Here is an 18,797-nt window from a genome sequence, read left to right as displayed (position 1 = left end):
TTGTTGCACCGGAGAAGTTCCAGCACTCCGAAGAGTTTTTGGGGGAGGTTTAGCCGCCATCTTTACTTTCACTTACTACGCAGTTTCACTTTAAATTTATAAAGTCCATTAAGCTAGAAAGCAGCAATAAAAGTCCTCTTCACCTTTTCCTCCTGTACCGCTCTGCCTGCTCCTTTTATTCCATGGTCTTTCCTTCTGGCAGGGGTGGTCGCAAACGCCTGGCTCCGCTCCAGAAATCACGGAGCAGAGACGCTGAACAGCTGGGAGCAACCCAGGCTACGGGGGAGTTCAATCCTTCAGCCGCCCAAGCTATAAGCTCAGGCGGCCCCGGAGAACTCAACCCCTACCTGAGGCCTCACCCCCTCCTTTTCTCCCGAGGAGGGGGCTTCAAATCCACCCGAACAGCTGATCGGCGCTGTTTCGGGTGAAAATTACTCAGCTGAGCCGCGGGCAGCCCGAAAAGGCTGTCTCCGGCGCCGCGCAGCCACCGGAAGTCCCTTCTAACGCTTTCCTAACGATTGGCCAGGTATTTTGTAATTGAGCAATCCATTCCTTCAGTTCGGGAATGACCGGTTTTTTGGGGTTAGTTCTGGTATTGGGTTGAAACTCTGGCCTGTAGCTACTTGAAAAGGGGTGTAACCTGTGCTTGAGTGGACTGCATTATTATATGCTACTTCTGCGAAAGGCAGTAGGTCCGTCCAATTTGATTGCTGGAAATTAATAAAGCATCTTAAATGTTGTTTAAGTACAGAGTTAAGTTGTTCAGAAGCCCTGTCCGTTTGAGGGTGGTGACTAGATGACAGTCCTTGGGTGGTTCCTAAGAGGGATAAAAATTCTTTCCAAAATGCCGACATAAATTGCACCCCTCTATCAGATATGATGCATTGTGGTACCCCGTGCAATCTGTAAATATGCTGTACAAAACGTTTTGCTAATGCTTTTGCGGTCGGGATTTTTTGGCAAGGTATGAAATGTACTTGCTTATAGAACAGATCTGTGACAGTCCAGACTACGGTGTTTCCATTACTTTCTGGCAGTTCTATGATAAAATCCATGGCTATTTCTTCCCATGGGGCTGAGGGGTTCGCCACCGGTTGTAACAGACCTGGCAGTTTCCCTTGCAGTCTTTTGGCCATCACGCAAATTTGACAGCTAGCCACATAGCTTTCTATGTCCTTTTCCATAGATGGCCACCAAAATTGCCTTTTAGTTAAGTGTAAGGTTTTTACAAAGCCAAAGTGTCCTGCTGATTTTGTATCATGGCACAGTTGCATGAAATTGATTCTCTGGGTGGCAGGTCCCCCACCCACAGCAGTCCATCTTTAATTGTGCACACATGTCTATTTTTCTGGAACCATTCATCACTTTCCAAAGACTTCCTGAATTCTATTCCAGTTTGGCTATCTACCTTCGGCTTCATTTTTTCTTGTGCCCTGGTGGTGACGTGCTGCCAGTTGTTCCGGCACAAGTGGTTTAAAGTCAGTAACTCTTGTGCTGTTATATTGGGGCATGCGGGATAATGCATCTGCCAGGAAGTTCTTTCCCCCCGGTAAGTGTTTGAGAGTGAAATTGAATCGGTGAAAATGTTGGGACCAGCAGGCTTGCTTAGGAGTGAGCTTCCTGGGCGTTTTTAGTGCTTCCAAATTCTTCTGGTCTGTCCAGACCTGGAAAGGTATTTTATTTCCTTCTAAAAATTGGTGCCATGTTAGTAATGCCCACCTCAACGAGAATGCCTCTTTTTCCCATATTGGCCAGCGTTGTTCTGTTTCTGTGAGTTTTCTGGATGTGTATGCGCATGGTTGCAACGTCCCCCCATCATTTTCTTGTAATAGTACGGCTCCTACCGCTACATCGCTCACATCTGCCTGTATTACAAAAGGTTTGTTGGGATCTGGGTGTTTTAGGACAAGTTCAGCAGAAAAAAGTCTCTTTAGCCTCTCAAATGCTGCTTGACACTCCATTGTCCACTTTATAGGCTGGCTGGTTTGTGAGGGGCATGGCTATTTGGCCAAATGCAGGGATGAATTGGCGGTAGAAATTTGCAAACCCCAGGAAACTTTGCAATTGCTTCCGTGTGCGGGGGGGGGTGCCCACTCTAATACTGCCCTGACTTTCTCAGGGTCCATTTCTATGCCCTCTGGGGATATGCAGTATCCCAGGTAGTCAATTTTTTCCTGGTGGAATTTGCACTTCGATAGTTCAGCATATAGGTGGGCAGCTCGCAACTTTTTCAGGACTGCTCTGACTAGGTTGATATGTTCCTCTTTGGTCTCAGTGAAGATAAGGATGTCGTCCAGGTAAACCAGGACCCCCTTATAAAGGTGCTCCCTTAGCACGTCATTTATTAATTGCATGAATACTGCAGGAGCCCCTTGCAGTCAAAATGGCAGTACTTTGAACTGGTAGCAACCCAATGGGCAGTTGAATGCAGTCTTCCATTCATCTCCTTCCTTAATCCTAATGCGGTAATATGCTTCCCTCAGGTCTAGTTTGGTAAAAATCCTTCCTTTTGACAGATGGGATAGCATATCGTTCATTAGGGGTTAGGGGTACAGATTGCATTCACTAAGTGTGTTCAGATTCCTATAATCTATACAACAGCGGTAAGAACCATTCTTCTTCTCCCTGAGCAGAACTGGGGCGGCCACTTTGGGTCTGGCAGGCTCAAGTTTTTCTTTATGAATCTTTCCATTTCTGCCATTTCCCTTGGGCTCATGGCGTACATCCTGGGTTTTGGGAGTTTTGCCCCGCGTTTGAATTCTATAGCACAGTCTGTGGGGCAGTGGGGGGGGAAGCTCATCTGCCCGTTCCTCACTGAAAACCTCAGCAAGGTCCCTGTATTCCTCCAGTATCTCTGGTAACTTCTTCTCTTCCCCCACTGCTGCTGTCTCCTCCCTCCAGGTTGCGGGGATGCTTTGGGGTTTTAAGCTTTTCTGCTCCCCCTTTGGGAAGTTGAGTTCTGCTGTCCTCCAGTTTATCCCGGGGTTCCATTTCTTCAGCCATTCCAGTCCTAGAATCATTGGGCATTCCATGCCTGGGGCCACTATAAACGTTGGTGGAGCAGTCGGCTAATGCCTCCTTAAGTAACACCAGCTGCCTGCAATTAGTGCAGGTTCGCGTCCCACCAGGCTCAAGGTTGACTCAGCCTTCCATCCTTCCGAGGTAGGTAAAATGAGGACCCAGATTGTTGGGGGCAGTTAAGCTGACTTTGTAATAATGCCGCTTGGGGTGTGTGTGAAAGCCCTAATAAGCAGGCATGTACATAGAATGAAAGCTACTGCTAAGCTTGTAAGCCGCCCTGAGTCTTCGGAGAAGGGCGAGATATAAATGGAATTAAAATAAAAAAATAAAAATAAAAATATGTCCTCCTCATGAGACCCCAGGGATAGTGGCTAGGGTAGCTGGTCCCCCCCCCCGCTATTGACCCATCTAATTGACTAAAAGAGATTGGTTGTTTTAGCCTCCTCACTGGGATGCTCAATCTCTCCGCCAGCGTTGGGCTGATAAGGCAGCGGATGCAGCCAGAGTCTATCAGAGCTTTTATTTTGGATGCTTCAGGCATAGAGGAAGCTAATATAGTCACTGTCTTAAGTATGAGTGGAAGGGGTCCACTTACCAATGGTTCTCCCTCTGAGCTGTCTTCCGAGTTGTCCACCGTCCCTGCAGTTCCTGGCAGGAATTGTGGACTCTACAGCCTCTGTCCCCTTCATGGAAGATTCTTTTGTGTTGCCTTGGGACTTCCCTGGCTTCTTGGAGGATGATGCCTCTGGTTTTTGTGGGGGGTTTTTTGAGCAACATTCTGCGGCGCGGTGGCCCTCTCTCCCGCAGTTGAAACAACCCGTTGATTTTTTGGCTGTGGCTGGTGGTTTTTCCCCCTCGCGTGTTTGCTCGGGTGGCAGGTGGCCTAGAAAAATACTCTCTTCTTCCTCCTAGAAGACAGACTTTGTATCAGCCTGTGTGCATCATAGATTTCAAGATAATAGTAGTAAAATGTATCTTACTGGACTATATGCTGAAATTTTTGAAACTGCTGAATTACTGTTATCACTTCTTAATAAAAACAATGTCTAATTCTTAACAGGTTGCAAAAGCCCAAAACCTTGTCAGTCAGAACTGGTGGTCCTTGAACATGGGTTATACAGTGGAGAGCCAGCAACAAAAGTGCTTTTACAGCCTCTCACAGGTACAAACATCTCTCCCCTAGAATTAGCACAAAATTCCTCTTCTGCCATACAGAAGAGATGTTTGCACCCTTCCTTGTTTTTTTATTGTTCTTTAGGCTTGGTTGGCCCAAATAATGATAAAACCATTTCTTTATTTAACTAATATGCCACCCATTTCCCTGTCCAGCGAACCTTTAGAAAATAAGCTTCAAAATTACATGTATAGCTGATGATCTGTGGTAGAAAAAATATATTTTTAAAAAAATTAAGTTTAAATTTTAATTGCTCCACATATAATTATTTCAAATTAATGGGTGAAGAATTCTGTTATGTTACAAATATTGTTATCTTATGTAATGGACAGTTTAGAGCAGTGGTGGCGAACCTATGGCATGCGTGCCAGAGGCAGCACTTAGAGCCCTCTCTGTGGACACGTGCACTGTCGCCCCAGCCCCACCTCCCCCTGCAGCCCCCTCCTCACCAGCAGCTCCCCCCAAGGAGAGTTGCCCCCAGGTGTGGTCCATGCAGAGCAGCGCAACCAAGGACACGGCAGCTGGGCAGCAGGGACAAAACTGCCCTCGCGCCCCATCGCGCACAGATGATGCTGCAGGGCGCAGGCAGAGGGTGTGGCCGCCATGGTGTTGAAGACCGCCTGGGCAATCTGCGGCGGGCCATGGCGGCAGTGGGTGGCCCTGTGGGCGGACAGGGAGAAGTGGGGGGCGGGGCAGTTTTTGGGTACTCGATCTCTAAAAGGTTCACCATCACTGGTTTAGAGTTATTTAAATTCTTGACATTTTGGAAAATAAGGGGTATTAACTATTGAATGAATTTTAAAAATCCTTCCTGATGTGAAATGGTAAAAAAGATACATTCCATGAAATAAAACAAGGTAATAGCATGTTGTCTGGATAGCTGAGAGATTGCATGTCTTCAATTGTTTTTGCCTGCCAGGTATGTTCCAGCAGCGTGAGTGGGCTCTAGGTCCCATCTTGTGGGAACTAGGAAGCATGCCCTCTCTTGTTGTAGCCTCCACCCTCTGAACATCATCCCCCCAGAGAGAAAAATGGCACCCTCCTTCCTAGCATTCTGGGAAGTTTGAAAATTTGGCTTTGCTCCCAGCTTGATGTTTATTGTTTTGTTCAATGGCTCCTCTTTTGTTGATTTTGTTTATGTTGGATAATTTTAACCACTGGTGTCTGGTGTTATATTTTTAGCTTTTATGGTTTTTTTTCTAGTTTTGTACACTGTCCAAAGCCCACTAGAATTGGGCTACCAATAAATTTAAATAAATAAAAACAATAATGGTCCAATGACATATACATATTTGTCAAGCCTCTGTTAGTCAGATACTAGAACGCAGCATGTACACACTGAATAAGTAAAAATACCTCTACTTGTTTGCTTTTTTCCAGGACACGGCAGTATAAAAGTTAGAGTTAGGCCAGTTTTCTAGTCTTGACTGTATAGACCTATCTGTACATTCCAGGAGAAAAAAAATTACAGATTGCAACTTTTGTCTTAGACTGAGACTTTTGATTTCTTAGCTCAGTGATTTTCCAAAAACTGGTTATAATTTTGCAAAGAAGCTAAAGCTCAGAGGTGGAACAATGGATTTGTCTGCAGAAGGTTGCAGGTTCGATCTCCAAATTGTGCTGGGGAAGATTTCTGCCATACACTCTAGCAAATCGGCAAACTGGTGAACTCTAATAATTTAACCTAAGACAGCATTTGTCTAGTATCAATTTTAAGCACAAGAGATCCAAGGCTCCATCCTGTAGCTGAGTAAATGGGGGGGGGGGGGGAAGCTGACCCTCTGCAGAGGTGGCACCTTAGCCAAGGGGCTTTGCGGAGGGTATATAGAGCTTGAGACTCCAGAGGCACACCACAGAATTCCAAAAGTTCTTACTCAATTTCAGTTGTAATGTTTTCTGATTAAAAATAGTTATAATAGTAAACTAAATACTCTCTTCTTTATAAAATGGGGAGGGTCTGCAGGGGGGTCCAAAGTGTCAAGGTGAAAGCTTTGATTACTGTATTTTTCGGACCATAAGACGCACCTGACCATAAGACGCACCCAGTTTTTAGAGCAGGAAAACAAGAAAAAAAATATTCTGAACTAAATAGTACCTGTATACTAAAACAGGGCTTTTCAACCTTTTCATCCATTGTACCACTTTTAGGACAAGGCAAAGGGGTTTTTAGCTTTTAATATTGTTTTAATTGTTGGGCTTATGTAATTTAATCTATTTTAATTTATACTATTTTTATATTATATTTTATGCTGCCCTGTAAACCGCCCTGAGTCCTTCAGGAATAGGGCGGTATAAAAATTTAATTAAATAAATAAATAAATGTCCGAGTACCACCAGTCGCCCAGCAAGGTGTCAAAAACTTGACACCCCCCCAAAAAAAGGAAAAAATGATAAAGTACAGGTAGTCCTCAACTTACGATTCACTTAGTGACTGTTCAAAGTTACAATGGCACTGAAAAAAGTGACTTATGACCATTTTTCACACTTATGACCGTTGCAGCATCCCCAGGGTCATGTGATTTACATTTGGATGCTTGGCAATCGATTCATATTTATGATGGTCACATTGTTCCAGGGTCATGTGATCGCCTTTTGCAACCTTCTGACAAGCAAAGTTAGTGGGGAAACCAGATTCACTTAACGATCATGTTACTAATTTAATTTCTCTCTCTCCTTCTCTTTCTCTCCCTCTCTCCCCCTCCCTCTTTCTTTCTCTCTCCTCTCTCTCCCTCTTTCTCTCTCTCTCCCTTTCTCTCCCTCTCCCTCTTTCTCTCCCTCTTTCTCTTTATTTCTCCCTCTTTCTCTCTCTCTCCCTCTGTTTCCCTCCCTTTCTTTCTCCTTCTCTCTCTCGCTCTTTCTCTCTATTTTTCTCTTTCCCTCTATTTCTCCCTCTTTCTCTCCCTCTATTTCCCTCCCTCTTTCTTTCTCTCTCTCTCTTTCTCTCCCTCTTTCCCTCTCCCTCTATTTCTCTCCCTTTCTTTCTCCTTCTCTCTCTCCCTCTTTCTCTCCCTCCCTATTTATTTCTCCTTCTCTCTCCCTTTCTTTCTCTCCCTCTCTCTCTCTCTTTCTCTCTCTCTTCCTCTCTCTCCCTCCCTCTCCCATTGTCCCTTCCTTCTTTCCTTCCTTCCTTTCTTCCTTCCCTCCTTGTTTGTCCTTCCCTCTCCGGTTAGAGCAGTACCCACAGAGGCGGCCCTGAGCCCCGGCTTTCTCTTGCAGAAAGCAAGCTGAAACGGAGCGAGGGAGATTGCCAGGAACGCGAATCGGCCGATCTCATGCTCCTGCAATATCCCTCGTTCGGTTTCAGCTTCCCTTGCTACAAGAGAAAGCAGGCTGAAACGGAGCGAGGGAGATTGCAGGAGCGTGTTCGCGTTCCTGGCAATCTCCCTCGCTCGGTTTCAGCCTGCTTTCTCTTGTAGCAAGGGAAGCTGAAACCGAGCGAGGGAGATTGCAGGAGCGCAAGATCGGCGTTTCTCAGCACGTGCCGATTCGTGCTCCTGGCAATCTCCCTTGCTTTCCACTTGCGGAGGTTGGGGCTGGCCATACAGATCACCTTCAGACAATAAGACGCATCCTCGTTTTTCCCCCCACTTTTGGGGGGGGAAAAGTGCATCTTATGGTCCAAAAAATACGGTATATGATGGTGGCTTCCATAAAGTATATTGGATTTTAATGAAACATGCAATATAAATAAAATTAAAGCAGGTGTTTCTGTTGTGGCATTACTTTTGGGAATGTATTTGTCATGCCAGTGAACTATCCCACACTGGGAGAAAGTTGTTTTACCAATAGTGGCTTCTAATATCATCCAGCCATTGCATCAAAATAATAGTAATGAGGAAAGCTCTATCACCCAACAATGACTGAATGATTCAGAATGTGGTGTTAAGTCACAGCTTGATAAATGGTCATAGACAACTTCCTGTACTTATAGCGAATATCCATGCTGTTGCACAAGGTCATCACTAGAGAACTGGAAACAAGAGGGGGGGAGGGGGAGGGGGGAGTGGGGGGAGGGGAAGGGAGGGAGTTTATGTTTTTAAAATGTATTTTAAAACTTTTCAATAAAAAAAAAGAAACAATCTTGCCCAAGCAGCCTAAGTTTCCCTGTTTGGAGACTTGTTTTCCTTGTTGTCTTCTTTCTTAGGAAGAACCCATCAACTCCGAGTCCATTGCAGTGCCATCGGGCACCCAATTGTTGGGGACTTTACCTATAGCTTGAAGAAGGACAGTGCTCCGTATCGGATGATGCTGCATGCATATTATTTGTGCATTCCAACCAGCAAGGAGCTTATCGAAGTGAGCGCTCCAGACCCCTTTGTTCCCTCCTTTGACAGGAGTTGGGTCCCTCAGCGTCTTACATACCGCTTGGATGAGCTAATCCAGGAATTGAAAGACAAGGGCATCTGGGCAGGGGAGGAAGAAAAGCAGGAAGATCCATCTGCTCTCCCAAGTTGTGAGGTCATACTTCTAACGAAGACCCAAGAGATGGAGGAACAACAAACTCACTGCAAGCAGTGGTTGTCTGAATGGGTGCTGGAATGAAATGGCTACTTCTTTGTGATTGAAATTGAAGCCATCTCGCTTTACTCTGTGGCTGGTGAACAGTCTCGATCCCCAGACTAAATAAGGACACATTTCTGCTTTAGTTGCAAAATTCCCAGGGAATAAAGAACACTGCGCACTCCTAGATTGTAATTCTAAAAGTCACGTGCCTGCATTGCGATATTTTAGTTCTCTTGGCTCAGCAGTCAGGAGAGAGGCACGTGTACAAAGGGGTTGAATTAATATATGGGTAGTCCTTGATTTATGACCACAAGCACAAAATTTCTGTTACTAAGCAAGACAGTTGTTAAGTGAGTTTTGCCTCATATTATGACCTTTCCTGCTTCAGTTGTTAAGTGAATCAGTGCAGTTGTTAAGTTAGTAACAGTTGTTTTGTAAAGCTGGCTTTGTGAGGACCTGCCCCACTGGTCCTCTCAGGAAAGCACAACTCTTGACTCCATTAAGGTTCATTAAAAGAACTTTTATGAAAGTAGATGCAGTAAATTCAGGCAGAATCTAATAGCCCCACCCAACGCACAAAGCAATTCTTTTGTTTTTTCAAACCCAACCCCCTGACCAATTCACCGGCAGCCAATATGAGGCCGCAAGGTTGTTTTGAGAATGCTGAAGTGCAAAGCAGATAACAGGTCGTCCTCAGGGCACATCGGCCTTGGAACCAGGCTGTTACCGACTTGGAAGGAGTCTGCTCCGTGTCCAAAGACAATCCCCCTCCCTACAGCAAAAGCGGAAGCCTCCTCTGCCCTCCAACACAATGGCAGGACACCAGCACGGTGGACCTGACAGGCTTTCCCATTGACTTTGCTTGTCAGAAGGTCATTACGTGGCCCTGGGACACTGCAACCATCATAAATACATGCCAGTTGCCAAGCACCTAAATTTTGATCATGTGATTGTGGGAATGGTTTCAAAAAGAAATGACAGAAAAATGGGGTCTGATGGCTTGGTTAGGTTAACCTTGGAGGATGTGCGGATACAATTTACTGAATGTTTTATTGCTCTGTGGGAGATGCTGGTGTTGATGGAGGGCTAAAAAACTCAGGATGACTTTATGGAATAGAATAGAATTCTTTATCGGTCAAGTGTGATTGGACACACAAGGAATTTGTCTCCAGTGCAGAAGCTCTCAGAGTACATACATACAACAAACTGATAGGTCATAAATCATAGTTACAGTGATTCCTTTTCCGTGCTCGGGGACCTAGAGGCAGCTTTCAGCAGGAAAGGAGATGAGATGGATTGCTGCTTTGGAGCTGGACATGGCTGTTCATAAAAGCCTGTCCTGGCTTGACTTACAGTCTGGAAGTCCTTGGTGATTGGAAAAGATGCCATTATCTTCATTTCCCTTGTAGCCGTCGAGGCTAGCAGTTCGGCCTGCAAGGAGAACAGGACAATGTGGTGACCTTCCGTTTTTCTTCTGGAGAAGGCCGTCTGGCAGAGTGGATGGCTCAGCAAACGACAGCAATGTCTTCAGAGATTTCCTTGGAATTTGCTACAGGCCTGCTGAAAAAGCCAAGGGCTTGCTGAAGATGGGAAAAAACTCCCAGCAAAAATTTCTGAAATTTCTTGGAAAAGCTTTCTGATAATAGCTATGTCTTTTTTGTAGTTGTGTGGAACTAAAAGTAACAGTGATTAATCATAAGATAAAAGCAAGTGATAAATCATAAGATACCAATAAGAGAAGTTAGTAGGAAAGATGAGAAGATGAGAAAAGATGATAATAGCAATACAGCCTACCTGTGGGAATTAAGTGTTCAGCAGAGTAATGGCATGGAGGAAAAACTGTCTTTGAGTCTAGTTTATTTGGCATGAAATGCCCTATAGCGGCATCCAGAGGGGAGGAGTTGAGCCAGTTTATGTCTGTAGATCCCTTCACAGCCCTCTTCCTGGCTCGTGCAGTACACAGGTCCTCGATGGAAGGCAGGCTGGTTGCCATTGTTTTTCCTGCAGGCCTAACTATCCGTTGAAGTCGCTACCTGCCCTGTTCGGTTGCTGTGCCAAGCCAGACAGTTACAGAGGTACAAATGACAGACTTAGTAATTCCTCTGTAGAACTATATCAGCAGATCCTGATAATTGAAACCCTGCTCCCTTTTTATGTGTGTCATATCTATGGAGTTAAAAAAAGGGTGAGGCTTTGTATGATTGCAGTTGCTAAGTTCTAAAGGATATTTTGACAGCCTTTTGATAGTTGTATGTGCCAAGCTGCCTGGCTTGCTTTCACTTTTTTGTCATCAAAGCACACCTTTGACTATTTGCTTGCCAATTATCAAACTCGTGGTGATAACTTGCAGAGATCTTTGACGGAAAACTAGCCTATATTCAACAGTACAGTAAGATCTCTTCCAGAACGTTATAGTAAATAATATATTTTTAGGATGTCTGAATTATTTTCACCACAATATTTTTGTTTTAAAAATAATGCTTGTGGTGCATTTTCTAGATGCATAAAATATTCAAATGGCTTTAAGTTAATTGCATACCAAACAGATGATATCCCCCCATCTTCCTTCTGTTAGGTGTAGCTTATGATTTTTTGATTCTGATTGTTGCTGACGTCTGATGGAGAAATGACAAGGCAAATGCTTTTATTTTTGACTTATAAATGACCGGGCTGCATTCCAGTTTCCCTTAAGTAAAGGACAAAAGGTTTTGAAAATGTTTCTTTTGGTAGATTCCAGAGATTGTGTGAAAGGCTTCCACATAGAACGCAGGTTTTATCTCCTTGATTCTATACTTTCCTGCCCATGTCATACCTATGATCTTGTGAAACTGCTTAAGTGTTTGCCAGTATTTTAAAACTCTATAACCAAGTGTAATTTATGTTATTTATATTCATAATTTAAGTAGATTTTTGCACAAATCACACCAAGTATAGATTATTCTGTGTATAACTCCTCCCCTCAGCTTTCCAGTGTTCTAATTTCAGTCTTTGAAATTGGTACATTAAATATCTCTTTTCACTAGAGAATGCTCACTCTGCAAATGGTCTTATTTGTGGCCACAGTCCTTAAATGTACATGGTTGGCAGTTTTGCCTGGCTGCCCTTGTGGCACGTATACTGAAAGAAATCAGTATGGAATCTGAATCACAGAAGAGAAGACACCACGTTAAAAGATGTGCTTCAGTCTTTAAGCTGTGAAATCACATTTACATAAAATCCCTCATTTTCAGGGTTTATCAATTGACTGGAGTCTGTGTATAATAATAGTGTATTATCCTAAAAGACTGCTTAGAAATCTTTGTAAAAAATAAGTTAAAAATTAAGCTCATTGCCTTTTAATTGTTTATTTTGATTTTTTTAAAGGTTATAAGCAGTGTTTCAGGATGTAGCCTGACAAGACAACTCACATTGCAATAAATGAAAGCACTTTCATTTTTTATTTCTTTATTTTTATTATTTCATTAAATTTCAGTGCTGCCCATTTCGCTCCCCAAAGAAGCTGTTCATAAGCTTTTTAAATTTTAAACTGCAGTTAACAAAAAAAACAACAAAAACAAATTGAGCCAGTTAAAAATATGGAATTGATTATTGGTTCATCAAGTAAATTACTTTTATGCAAGCTTTGATGTATTTAAGTGTGTTACATTTCTTTGTCAACTTCTAATCAAAGCTCTGGCTTGTAAAATATATTACAGAATAAAAATATAAAAACCAAATAGCAGGTGAAACTGACAGTAGTACAAATTACTAAGATGTCCTATGGATTTATTTATCCCCCTTCCTTTCATTGAGGAAAGCTCTAATACATTAATTCAGCCCCCTCCAGTTCTTATCCTAGCAAATCTGTAGGGTAGGTTGTGTGGTGGCCCAAGGTCTTCTGAAGAGCTGAATAGATAAAACCATTTTACTGGATATCAAGCCATAAATTCCTGAAAGCGTCTTCAGAAATCCAGTGTGTTTCTGTTAGAAAAGTCCATCTGTGAATGGATCCAAGCCGTATCTTTAGATTGTTTGAAATACGGCATGAGTGTCCTTTCCACTCTCCTTTTAGACGGAAATGTTTATTAAAATGGGAAAATCACAACTCGGGCCATTATATTACTTTTTTTAGATTATCCAAGTTAAAACATAAAGAATTGAGAGCTTTCTTTCAGCCTCAGAAGAGCAAAGCAGATTTACCAGTTCTTAGATCAGCATATAGTCTGACAGGTAACAAGATTCTGGAAAAGGAGAGGATTTCAATATTTCCTTAGAGTGGCAGATGTACTGGGAAACAGTTCTAATGGAAAATTGAACCACCCCACCAAATGATGACTTTTACTTCACTTGGTTTAAATTTTGTACATCAAAGGCATAATGATTGTCTACTTATCCAGTTCTAATAGATAATCTAATTTATAGATTACACATGGTCTATATGCTTTTTGTTCACTGTAATGTTAATAAATAAAAGGAAAAAAATTGTCCTAAGTCAGCCATATTTGACTTGGGAGATCTCAAGGTCTATGGATTTTGAGTTCTAGAGAGGTGACCAGGATGTTTGGAGATTCCTAGGAAATGAAGGGCCTACACCTCTGAGGATGCCAAGGTTGGAGAAAAAGTTCCTTTTTTTCTCTCATAGAGAACCTGAGAATTTTTTTAAGCTTCACATATTTAAATCTTGCCTTTTTTAAGAATAACTCCTGTAGTTTTAATATGTGATGCTTCTGTTGCAAAAAGATATTACATAAATATTTCTCCTAATTTGTCTCCTGAAAGGAAGTAAGGAGCAATTATTTTACCTGCAGGTACTATATCAGGACTAGAGATTTAGAGTTTATGTTTATTTATACGTAGGCAGTTTATAAAATAACATTAATAAACTCATAACAAAAGGGAAAATCCATTTTTTTCTCCCCAGGAAATAAAGAAAACGGTGGCTGTTATGAGACTCACTCTCTTTTTGCAGGTGGACCAGAGGCATCCATAGGATCCTCTGAATGTAGAAATAAAACAACAATGGGCTGTCATCCTCTTTCGTGTTGTGCTCTATGTCATAATGCCTGAACAAAAGAGGTAGAGCTGGCCTCACCCATTTCCTCATCTATTCCCCCTTGACACCACTGAGTAGAACCAATATATGTTTTAGGGCAATACACCTCTCACCACTCTACCTTTTAACAGAGGTGGAACGGTCCTCTTGCATGTTTCTTAATAGCTTGATTTTTTTTTCTTTTTATGACCCTGTAATCTCTTGATTCAGGTGGAGTCTGGCGACTGAATAGAGCTGAGCATTTACTGGCCGGATGACCTTCCTGATGCCTACAGGGAGTTCACAGCAGATATTTTTTCTTTGTGCCCTGATACAGAAACACCTGTCACTTCCTAGGATTGAACTCTTAACCTTCTAAGTGGGAGGTGAGGGTCTTCACCTCTGGGCCACCATGCTGCTCTTATTTCAGTTTGAACTAATTGTGTGAAGCTAATAAGGCACAGTTGGCATAAGGTAATGCTAGCAGAAGAAATCGCCAAATGTTTTCTTGGCTAAACAGATGCTGCTTTTGTGACATTGCCTGCTCGCATGGCTCTTTTTTTTCCCAGCAGTCAGAATGGGTGCTGTTTTCCATGTTTTCCACCTTGTAGACCAAGCAAGAAAATAATTAAATAATTAAATTCCTGGAACTCAGGAAAAAAAATCCTGACAGAACAATTAATCAGTGGAACAGTTTGCCTCCTGGAGTTGTCCATGCTCCATCACTGGAGGTTTTCATGAAAAGATTGGACAACCATTTGACCAGGATGCCTTAGTCAGGGGATTGGAGTAGAAGGCCTCTGAGGTACCTTTCAGCCGTATGATCCTCCCCTCCCTTCCCCTCCCGCTCTTTGGACTATTTTTGATAAACTTTTGTTTGGAATTGACCAGAAATATATATCTAATTCCTTAATGGGGTAGTTTATGAATTGTAAGTTGAGAGATCTATTTTGGGATAAAAATTCACAGTGGCTAGTGAATTTAGCTGTGTTACGTTAGATTCCACTGCACATTGTCACCCAAAGTTTCTAAATTTGCACTTATTAACTGGGATTGTAAAATTATTTCTTTGTACATTTGATGTTTTGTGCATTTATGACTTGTAAGATTTTGGAATACTTGTTAATTGTTTGACATATGTGTATATTATTAAAATAATGATGAACTACTTTGGGATCATTGCCTGATTAGCCTTAGCCAAATGGAAAACTATTTAATTGGCACTAGAAAATAATAGTAAGGTGGTTTTAAACTACTGTTGATTTCTAGTCACTTAGGTTTATAGCGGAACGCGGTGGTTCAGTGGGTTAGGACGCTGAGCTTCTCGATCAGAAGGTCGGCAGTTTGGCGGGTCGAATCCCAAGTGCCGCATAGCAGAGTGAGCGCCTGTTACTCGTCCCAGCTTCTGCCCACCTAGCAGTTCGAAAGCACGTAAAAATACAAGTAGAAAAATAGGGACCACTATGGTGGGAAGGTAACAGCGTTCCGTGTGCCTCTGGCGTCTAGTCATGCCGGCCACATGACCACGGAGACGTCCTCAGACAAACACTGGCTCTTTGGCTTTGAAACGGAAATGAGCACCGACCCCTAGAGTCGGAAACGACTAGCACGCATGTGCGGGGGAACCTTTACCTTTACCTTAGGTTTATAGCTGAGATTATTTCTTTTATATACTTGAAACCATAATGTCATCAAGTATGTCATTCCCCTCCATTTTTAAAAAAAATCACTCAGAATCTCACAAGATGATAAAATTCTGCCAATTTCTGGTGAACTCATCCTTGAGCTTTCAGGCAGTTATTATATTCAAATTAAAAGTGATATATAAACATCTGAAAAATCCCAAATGAAAAATGGGTCATTGGGAACCCATTACTCTAATTTGTGGACTCTTGGTTACTGATTGGTTTCTGAATACAATTTAAGCTACTGGTTCTAGCCCAGGGCTTTTCAACTTTTTCACCCATTGTACCACTTTTAGGATATGGCGACATCCGAGTATCACCAGTCGCCTAGCAAGGTGTCAAAAACTTGATGACCAAAAAAGAAGAAGAAAAAAGTGATGAAGTATAGTCCTTGACTTACAACAGTTTGCTTAATTGACAGTTCGAAGTTACAATGGAACTGAAAAAAGTGCCTCCCCAAGCCACAGCTGAGTAAGACACCTGCCTGCCCGCCCGGCGGCACTCTTCCTCCTGTCCAAGGTTTTCATTGTTGAGCATTTCTGTTGAGGATTGGCAGCGAGGGTGGGGTGGGAAGTGTTTGGTTTTTATTTCTCCCCCCCCCCCCCCGTCTGCTGGGTGGTTGCAGCAGGTTTTGGTCATTTCACATGACCCTGGGACATTGTGACCGTCATAAATATGAATCAGTTGCCAAGCATCTGAATGTAAATCATAAGACCCTGGAGATGCTGCAATATTCCAGCTGATCGGTGCTTCTGGGCTCAGCAGAAGCACCAGGATCAGCGCCGAACTCCAGCTGGAGCCTGGCGCTGATCCTGGTGCTACCTCTGAGCCCTGACAGCCCCGAAGAAGTGCTGATCCTGGCGCTTCCGCTGAGCCCTGCAGCTCCAGCCATCTCTCGCTCAGGCTTGTGTGGTGCTACCACCGGTTCAGCTCATTCCCCTCCCCTGCTACCACTTTTCTAGGATGGTTGCGTACCACCTGCCAGGTGCCAATGTACCACAGGTGGTACCCATACCACTGGTTGAAAAGCCCTGTTCTAGCCAATAAGCCCATGATGGCTCTGCTCCTGGATATCTGCAGGGTCCCCTCCTCCCACCAATATTAGCCAGGCCTTTTGGGTAAAACAAACTGCTATTGATCCCACATTTTCAGATGGAGACTGCCGCAAGAAGGTGCTGCTTTTCCATTTTTAACTTCCATTTTTTACTTTGGGTATTGCTTTATTGCTTTTATGAATGTTGTACCATGGATGTTTTACTTGTTTCTTATGGTCTATTACAGCAGGATAGAATATGAGAAAAAAATAAATTCCACACAGGCTTAGTTGAATGTGATGAACCAGTCTGTTATTTTTCCTGTATCATCTGGCAGGGTTGGGCTAAAGTTAGTTGACTAACTTTGCCCCAATATGGAGATGGAATAAAAAACTGAGGTCGGAAGCAAAGGCTTTAGCCCGAGGCATCTGTAGTCCTCAGCCAAGTAAGTTCCACAAGTGTTCTGTGCATTCCAGTACAGGTGTTCTTAACATCTTTACTTCATGTTCTGCATATTTGCAAAGTATGTAGGATCTAAAGATAGATGCCTCTTGCATCAATTCCCACCTAATTGGCTTCATGCCATTTCCTACACGTGATCAGAATCCATATTTGAACTCAGTTTCATTCAATCAATTGTTGCTCTTTTTTCCTTTTCTTTTGCTTCCAGTATGGAGATATAGAAGTGTAGATGATCAAGTAGATAGATTTCCCTACTGCTTTATAGAAAAATTCAAGGAAATTGAGGCCACCTGTAAGCAGTTTTAGCTAACCATCTGCAAAGAGAAGCCAGCATGACCCAGAGCGTGGCAGGGCATTCTAGGAGGGGCCGTCCAAGAATGAGGACATACTGGCCAGGCTGGAATTCCCTGAAACCAAGATAAACCTGGCCAACCTGCTCCGAAACTATTGAATATCTTCATTATCAGCAGGTGGATGAAAGTCAAGCAAAGAGAACACAGACGTCAAAGGGCTACCAAGGTTTTACCTGTTTGCAAGTGTAGACAATTGGGACATGCAATAAAATGGGGCAGTATCTCTTTACTAATTCTTTTTCCTTCTCTGTTTCCCCCCCAAAAACAGTCTTACTAAGTTGAGGGAGAGTTTTTCTAATTTGCAGGAACATGCATTCCATCTGATCCTTCCCTTCTAAAGTATTCCTGGTGATTGTTAGGAACCTAAAAGGGTGCACATTCCTGCTTCTATTGGCCTCTGTTTTAGCTGGCCAAGATCCCCACAGGATTCTGCTTTTAGGTGCAGTAAATGTTGGCTTCAAAGCAGTTGAATCCCAGGAAACCTTTCAAACTGATGACACCCACCAAGCAATGCCTGGCATATTTTTGCTGGGTCTTTGTCTAAGTCACTCGAGGATTGAATTTGGATAGTTTTTTGAACAAAACTTCACAAAATTTACAGTTTTCTTCAAAAGGAACTTGACTGCATTAACACCACAACTTCAAAGGAAAGCAAAGGTCCATTCAATGCCCCAACGTCGTTTTCATTTCAAAAGGCAAAAGGGAGATTCTGCAGTCAAAAGCTTGCTTTGGTATCCCCAAACTGTATAGCTGGTTTGCCTGTTTCTAATGACTTTGATCATCTGACTAATATACTGCAGGTGTGACAGGAAGATGTTTGGAAAGAAATTTTATCATTTCATCTTTTCCTTTTCAAAATGCCACAAACTTTGTGTTCCAAATAGTGGACTTTGGAACCCATGATAAATAAGGAAAAATACTACCGATTGGGTGGTGCCTTTAATGAGAGATGTCCATCTTGACTGACATGTGGAGATTGCCTGAATATTCAAAAGAGGACTTACGGTCATCCTCCAGTCATAATTTAGTCTCCTTCTGAAGCAACTGTGGAAAGCTGATACCTGCCACACCTCTTCCTTTCTGACGTCTCTCACCTTAAGGATAATCCAGCAAAAACTTGTTCTTTAACATTATTCATCACAGGGACATCGACTCCTGAACAGAGGTGGGTAAACATTTTTCTACGTGGATCCATGGGTTGTATTTACTGCTCGTGGTGCTATAATTTCCCTTTGTCCGTTCTCCGTTTCCCAATTTTTTCTTTCCTTGTGTGCATTTTGAGAGGTCTCTCATTTTTATCAAATATCTCAAAGCACAACAGTGCATTCAGGTAACAATTGCATTATAATAATTCTGAAACATGGGAACTGGAAAAAAAGATTAGTTAAGACATGAAGTCAGAATGGTAAAACTTGGATTGTAAAATGTTTGGAATTTCCAAATGGTCCATTTAGTCTTTGGCAATCCATTACTGGCATTCTTCATTTTTACCATATATATTCAAGAAAATTTCCAAAACTTAACATTTGCATCTTGACATTATTGCACCAGGAT

The 18,797-nt window shown here is 42.6% G+C and overlaps 1 protein-coding gene across 3 annotated transcripts in view; it reads left to right on the top strand.

Moving 5' to 3' along the window:
• RPUSD1 (RNA pseudouridine synthase domain containing 1) overlaps positions 1–14,877 on the top strand; it is a 34,673-nt gene extending 19,796 nt beyond the window's left edge. For 2 of the 3 annotated variants that reach the window (XM_083372523.1, XM_083372524.1), the window contains exons 5-6: positions 4,082–4,183; positions 8,340–14,877. In XM_083372523.1, coding sequence (XP_083228649.1) covers positions 4,082–4,183; positions 8,340–8,737 — 500 coding nt within the window. In that variant the 3' untranslated portion in view covers positions 8,738–14,877. Of the gene's footprint in view, positions 1–4,081; positions 4,184–5,114; positions 5,336–8,339 lie in introns of those variants that run through there. The other variant, XM_083372525.1, reaches the window with a different exon arrangement.
• The last annotated feature ends 3,920 nt before the right edge of the window (positions 14,878–18,797 follow it).

Source organism: Vipera ursinii (assembly GCF_947247035.1).
Source record: "Vipera ursinii genome assembly, chromosome: 13".
Classification (NCBI taxonomy): domain Eukaryota; kingdom Metazoa; phylum Chordata; class Lepidosauria; order Squamata; family Viperidae; genus Vipera; species Vipera ursinii.
The sequence above is the reverse complement of the archived record's forward strand: the minus strand, read 5'-3'. Positions and strand labels throughout refer to the sequence as shown.